At 35.2% G+C, this 6,637-nt stretch overlaps 1 protein-coding gene across 1 annotated transcript; it reads left to right on the forward strand.

Moving 5' to 3' along the window:
- Positions 1–3,759: 3,759 nt before the first annotated feature.
- LOC104102622 (uncharacterized) lies at positions 3,760–6,179 on the forward strand. Its single transcript, XM_009610383.4, has one exon. It carries the CDS (start codon positions 4,051–4,053, stop codon positions 5,923–5,925), a length of 1,875 nt encoding a protein of 624 aa, XP_009608678.1. The 5' UTR covers positions 3,760–4,050; the 3' UTR covers positions 5,926–6,179.
- The last annotated feature ends 458 nt before the right edge of the window (positions 6,180–6,637 follow it).

Raw genomic sequence — 6,637 nt, forward strand, 5'->3', positions numbered from 1 at the left:
TTAATGCGAAAATATAAGTTTGGACAAAAATACCCTATCAAAAATACGAAACAACTACAGGAACGATTACTGGACTTTGAATATTTATAAGTTCAAAATCCAGTAATTATTCTTGGAGTTTGAATGACCTAAAATGGTAACTAACAATTGTTGAAGTATAATGTAAATTCAAAAATCATGAATTGTTCCTGAATTTTATCCTAGTAAAGGTTTAAAACTAGTAATTGTTTCCTGGAATTGTATTTAAAGGTTAAAAATTACTGAAGTATAATGTGAATTCAAAAGGCATGAATCGTTCCTGATTTTGTTTTTTAATTTGCACTAGTGAAGGTTCAAAAATCAGGAATCATTCATGGAGTTTGAATTTTATACTAGTAAAGGTTCAAAATTGCTGAATTTTGAAAATTCCAGTATAGTTTACTGGGGTTCCACTAGTTAAATCTTCAAACTCCAATATCAGTTGTTGAAGTTGTGTTCTGTATTTTAGTTGGGGATAGGGGAGGGACAAAAAATGTCAATTTAATCGGATCAACGGTTATTTTATCATTACAATATAAAAAGTGGCCAAACCCAAATAGCAGGGTTGAAAAGTAGCTACGCTGACTAATTAAGTCAATAACTAATCCCATAATTTATCCCTGGACCTATAACCAAACATGAGATAAATACAACCCCAAATTATATCGTGGATTATTATCCTTAATTATCCCTTGTACCAAACAATCCCTTAGTTCTTGAATAAATATATACTAAAATTTCAATGCTAACAAAACTAAATTGGAAAATAACTACTATTAGAAAAAGCTAAATAATGTTATGAAAATATATATTGTAGATGTCTATTTATTACTCCGCTGTAGATAATTTTTCTGAAAAAGATTATCCATTTAGTACTCTTTTGAAGTTTATCTACAAGCAGCTGATGCAGGCAGGTTGCAAGCAACTCAATGAAATGACTTGCAGCAACTTCTTATTAAACAGGCAGGTTGCGAGTAACTCATGCAGACAACTTACAATCAGCTCAAGAAAAGTCACGCAGCTGCTTCATGAAAAGCCTTGCAATTGCTTCCTGAAAAGCCTAACACCTACTTTCTTTCTTCTATAAATAGAAAAGATCTCAGTTCATTATGTACATCAGTTTGAAATTGAATAATATATCGATCTCTTTCTATACTTGTCTTTGATTTATTTACTTCACAGTGTTTATTTTATAACCAATAACTCTTTTTTTAAAATATTTTTTCTTCTTCAAAATTATAAGCACTTAAGCCCATAGTTATATACGTCCGTTAGTGTAAGCATGTTTCATATCACCTGATCACCTTTATTCATTATAGCAGGTAATCTATCTTATTTTTGAGATTTAAAATACTATTGGGATCAAAATAATCAAGTGTCACACGGAAGCTAGTAAAAGAAAAATATACCAAAAGAGACACAAACATTTAACGTAGTTTGATCAATTGACCTACATCCATAAGCGAAAATGAGCAATCTACTATACAAAAGAGAGTACAAAATTATCGAGCGAAAAACCTCACAAAGAGGCAAACAAAAGTGGCACGCCAACACTTGTCCCGAAAATTCTCCCCCCAAACAAGATTCTTAAACCCCATATGGCTACAAATGTTGCTGAATGAGAAGGAAAAATCCTTCATTTGTAGAAGTCAAATCTTTTACTCCAAAAAAAAAAGACATGCAAAATATGGAAGAATTATATTTTTTTTTTCGTAAAAGAAAAAATCAATTATGGTAAATATGTTGCCCTTCTTTCAAAATATAGAAAAATCAAATATATTAAGAAAATAAGGACAAACACCTAACAATTCTCACCCTTGGCCTGAATTTTCTGACAAAATGAACTTGATCCACCTTCTTCATATAACCTTAATAAGTCGCATCTCCAAATTTTCACCACAATATTTAACTCAACGTGAGTAGCACCCCAGTCAAATTGATGAGACAAAAATCATGATTACCGTAAAATGGGTCGTGACTAAAATTAAACTCGTCTAGATGAACTTGTCTCGAATCTTATTTTGATACCACTTGTTAGGATCGAAATAATCAGTTGTCATGTGGAAGATGGTAAATCAAACCTTGAACGACGATAAAACAAACAACAAAAAAGAAATAAACCAAAAGAGACACACACATTTAACGTGGTTCGATCAATTAACCTACGTCCACATGCGAAGATGAGCAATCTACTAATTCCTCTGTTTCAATTTAGATGACACACTTTCTTTATTAGTCCGTTCCAAAAAGAATGACATATTTCTACAATTGAAAATAATTCAACTTTAAACTCTTCATTTTACCCATTTTACCCTTAATGAGAAGATTTTATAACTACACAAATGTCATGGCCCCATAAAGCTTTTACCCCTTAAACTTTTAAGACCACAAGTTTCAAAAGTCTTTTTTTTTTCTTAAACTCCATGCAGAGTCAAACTAGCTCATCTAAATTGAAACGGAGGGAGTAAAAAGAGTACAAAATTATCAAGAGAATAACCTTATAAAGAGGCAAACATATGTGGCACGCTAACACATGTCCAGAAATTTCCCCCCTAAACAAGACCCATTTGGCTACATTGTAAATGCTGCGAATGAGAAGGATTGATATTTCAGTTATAAAAGTCAAAACATTTTCCTCCAAGAAAAAAGGACAAGCAAAATATGAAAGAATTGTATTTTCCTTTTCGTAAAAGGAAAAATCAATTATGGTAAATAAATTGTTCTTTCTTCAAAAATCAGGACAAACACACAAATTCTCTCTCGATACGTTCCTCAAAAAATCCGATTCAGGCGGATTCTTCTCCCAACTAACGAAGAAATCTTGGCGGAATCTTCCGTAGGAACCGTATGTCGGAACATGCCTAGAAAAAAAGGTAAGGTCTCGCTTTCCTTTGCCATCAAGTGTACGGCATCTGCCGTGCTTAGGCAAACACCTAACAAATACTCCATCTGTTCCAGTTTATGTGAACCTATTTCCTTTTTTGTCCGTTCCAAAAAGAATGTCCCTTTCTAAATTTGATAACAATTTAGCTTAAACTTATAATTCTATCCTTACTGAAAAGCTTTTATAATCATACAAATACTCCGAGCCCCTTTTTGACTTATTTAGGATCACAGATTCTAAAAGTCTTCATTTTTCTTAAACTACGTGTCCAGTGAAACAGATTTACATAAATTGAAACGGAGGGGTAGTTATTTTTTACACCGTAATAGCTCCCACTTTAGTTTAACTTTTCCCCACTCTCCTCCCATGTGCAGAGCAGAGGGAGACGAAAGTTCTGTTGAGAATATAAGCCATCAGCCATGGGCAGAAGATCATTCAAGTAGTACTGCACCGACAAAAATGGTATCGTTGCTTGTATTAAACACAGCATAAGTCGTTAGCTGAAGCTACCATTGATTTTCAAGTTAATTTCCTTTCTCATAAGAAGAATCTGCTGCTGCTGCCTCCCAGTCACAGACAAATTTTGCCTTACACGCCACTCCATCAACTCTTTGCGTTTACATTATTTGATTAGACAATTCGATAAATGGTTACTGCAACCGACGATTATACTCCAGTTATGTCATTTTAGTAAATTTTTGTATTAGTTAGGTTAAAATCTCTCTTTTCTAAAAACGAGTATTATTTTATAGTTATGAATGATTACATGCCTTTATTGTACACGATGATTTAACGTACTAATTGATTTACCTTTTCATTCATCAATTTATTTGTGCATAGTACGATGAATGAAATAAATATAATGAATGTCTTATGTTTCAATCACTTGATCTAGACAATAATTATTATTTTGTGCAAAACAATATAGTTACTTGTAATGTCAATGTGGTCAAAACTAATGAATCTCACTATGCACTATCACGTGATCTAGACTATGATATTTTGTGCAAATTAATATACTGTTACTTGTAATGGGGTAATACTAATAACTTCCACGTTGCATTCTTTGTTAACTTTGTATCACCTCTACGAACTTGGACAAGTTTGAAATGTGCATGTACAGTTAGTTATGTGTAAGCATTGTCAATATGTTTTCTGCTGAGATGCATGGGAAAGCTGCAAATACTGGGTGGGTTATGAGGTCAAATAACCCCAAGGTTCAATGGTGGTTTAAGATACTGACAATGGCTCTTTTACTTAGATTCTTGATTGTATGGTCATTTTATGGTGTGAACGTGGGTAATTTTCAGAGAGATCTTGTTCTGTTGAAGGTGAATAATAGTTCAGGAAAGTTTAGTCCTACCTTTAAAGATTTCAGCTTTACCAATATTTCTCTCAGACTGCATTCTGTAAATACTCACCAGAATCTAAACCAAGATTTAGCCCGAAAGAATCTGGCTCCTAAAGTCGAACCTCAACTGATTAATTTGACTGAGAATCAAGGTAATGCCCCTGATTTCAGTCTTGAAATGGTGACAAATGTGTCACATAAGGAACTAGAATTGGTAGAGGTTTCAAGGCCGAGAGTTCATAGGTGGATTTCTGCTGAATTAGAGGCAAACTATTCATCAAATCTTCTTACTAATTGGTTGGCTCCTGGAGGTGAGCCATGTAGGGAATCAAGAACAGTGGATGTAAAGATTCCAGCTTTGGATGGTCGCGAAAACGTTGAATTGTCAGCAGGGGATATTCATGAGTTTGTTTTCCATGCATTGGATTATTCTGGGAAACCCCATTGTTTGGGTGGTGATTATTTTGAGACTGATCTTGCTGGTGAAACATGGAAGTCTAGGCCTCCCCTTAAAGATTTAGGCAATGGTACTTACCACTTTTCCCTGCAAGTCCATCCTGATTTTGCTGGGGATTACAATCTTATGGTTATTCTACTATTTCGACATTATGAAGGCTTGACGTTTTCGCCTGAAAGATTTGCATATGACAAGGTTCTCCGCGTAATCCCAGTCAAGTTCTCCAAATCCTCTGTTGAATTACCTGAAATATCTCAATGCAAGAAGTCAGATCTTGTTAGAGATGTGTGGTCTGGTCGATGGACTCGTCATGCTAAGAATAATAGCTGCTCAATTAGCAATGACGGGCGATACAGATGTCAAGAACCAAATTTCCCATGCCAAAAACCATGGTGTGATGGACCATTGGGGTTGTTGGAGAGCAATGGTTGGGTATATTCAACACATTGTTCATTCAAGATGTTCTCAAGTGAAGTAGCCTGGAATTGTTTGACTGGTCGCTGGATTTTCTGGTGGGGCGATTCAAATCACTGTGACACAGTGAGAAACATCCTTAATTTCATTTTAGATGTGAATGATAAGAAGGATGTCCCAAGAAGAGTTGATATGAACATTAGCAACCCGAGGAATCCATCAAAAACTGTTCGATTTACTAACATTTACAATGGACATCCTAACGAGACAGGCAAGTATCGAGGCTTGAATTCGTTGACAGATGCTGACTATAGAGAACTTTTGAAAGGGTACTTTTCTGGAAATGTTGTTCCAGACACTATAATCATGAATTCGGGCTTACATGATGGAGTGTATTGGCCGAATATTAGGCATTTCATTAAAGGCGCCGACTATGCTGCATCATTCTGGGCTGAGGTATTTAATGGGGTAAGGCAGAGAGGGTTGACGCCACCAGAGGTCATATATAGGACCACGGTTACCACTGGCGGATATGCTAGAAGATTGGCATTCAATCCAAATAAAATGGAGGCGTTCAATGGGGTAGTCCTGGATAAGTTGAGGGCATATGGTCTAGTTGATCGTGTCATTGATGATTTTGACATGACTTATCCGTGGCATTACGATAACCGATGCAATGACGGGGTGCATTATGGCCGTGCTCCTGCCAAGCTGAAGTGGAGGGATGGCCAGATTGGACACCAGTACTTTGTGGACCTTATGCTTGGTCATGTACTGCTTAATGCATTATGTGCAGGATAAGCAGCGCATTGTCTCTGCTTTTGGCTGGCAATTTGCATATACCAATCTGAAGATGCAGGTAACTTCAAGCATTTGGATGGTGAAAGAAGTTTGGTGATATCTCAGTGATATTCTGGAAATATCTATCTGTATTTTACTGTTATTATGTTTTCTGAAGCTGATTTGCTTCCACATTGTAAGTCATATAATATTGTAAGCCATATATTATTGTAAGTCATATACTAGTGCCAATGCTAAAGGTTGTATAGTGGAATACTAAAGAATAGTGTGGTGTAATTCATTTTTTGAACTTCTTGTAGAGTTCTGGTCCATTTGCTAGGACTATTGTAGATCTAAAGAAATACTATTACCATTTACTTCATTGATTATATTTATTCCTTTATTCCCCTATGGAGTTCATATACTTTTGAGTTTTGATGGGTATTTGTTCATAATTTTGTGCAAATCGTGTCCTTTTTGTGCGGATGTGAAATCCCTGGACAGTTAGTTCTTTAAAGGCTTCAGGTACAACTAACTTTTTTTTGACCCTGCGAGTGCACAAGAAAAGTAGTTTGATGTTTTTGGCAAAATAATTAGATATTAGTAAGTATAATTTTGATTAGGGAAAAGGGTCAAATATACACCTCTACTTTGATATATTGTTCACATCTACCCTCCGTTATACTATCCGGACATATTTACCCTTATCGATAAATAAAACTTTTTAAAAACA

The sequence above is a fragment of the Nicotiana tomentosiformis genome, chromosome 9 (assembly GCF_000390325.3).
Source record: "Nicotiana tomentosiformis chromosome 9, ASM39032v3, whole genome shotgun sequence".
NCBI classification, from domain to species: domain Eukaryota; kingdom Viridiplantae; phylum Streptophyta; class Magnoliopsida; order Solanales; family Solanaceae; genus Nicotiana; species Nicotiana tomentosiformis.

Bases quoted from the DNA above. Each gene is read 5' to 3' on its own strand.
- LOC104102622 (XM_009610383.4), top strand. From the start codon at position 4,051: ATGTTTTCTGCTGAGATGCATGGGAAAGCTGCAAATACTGGGTGGGTT.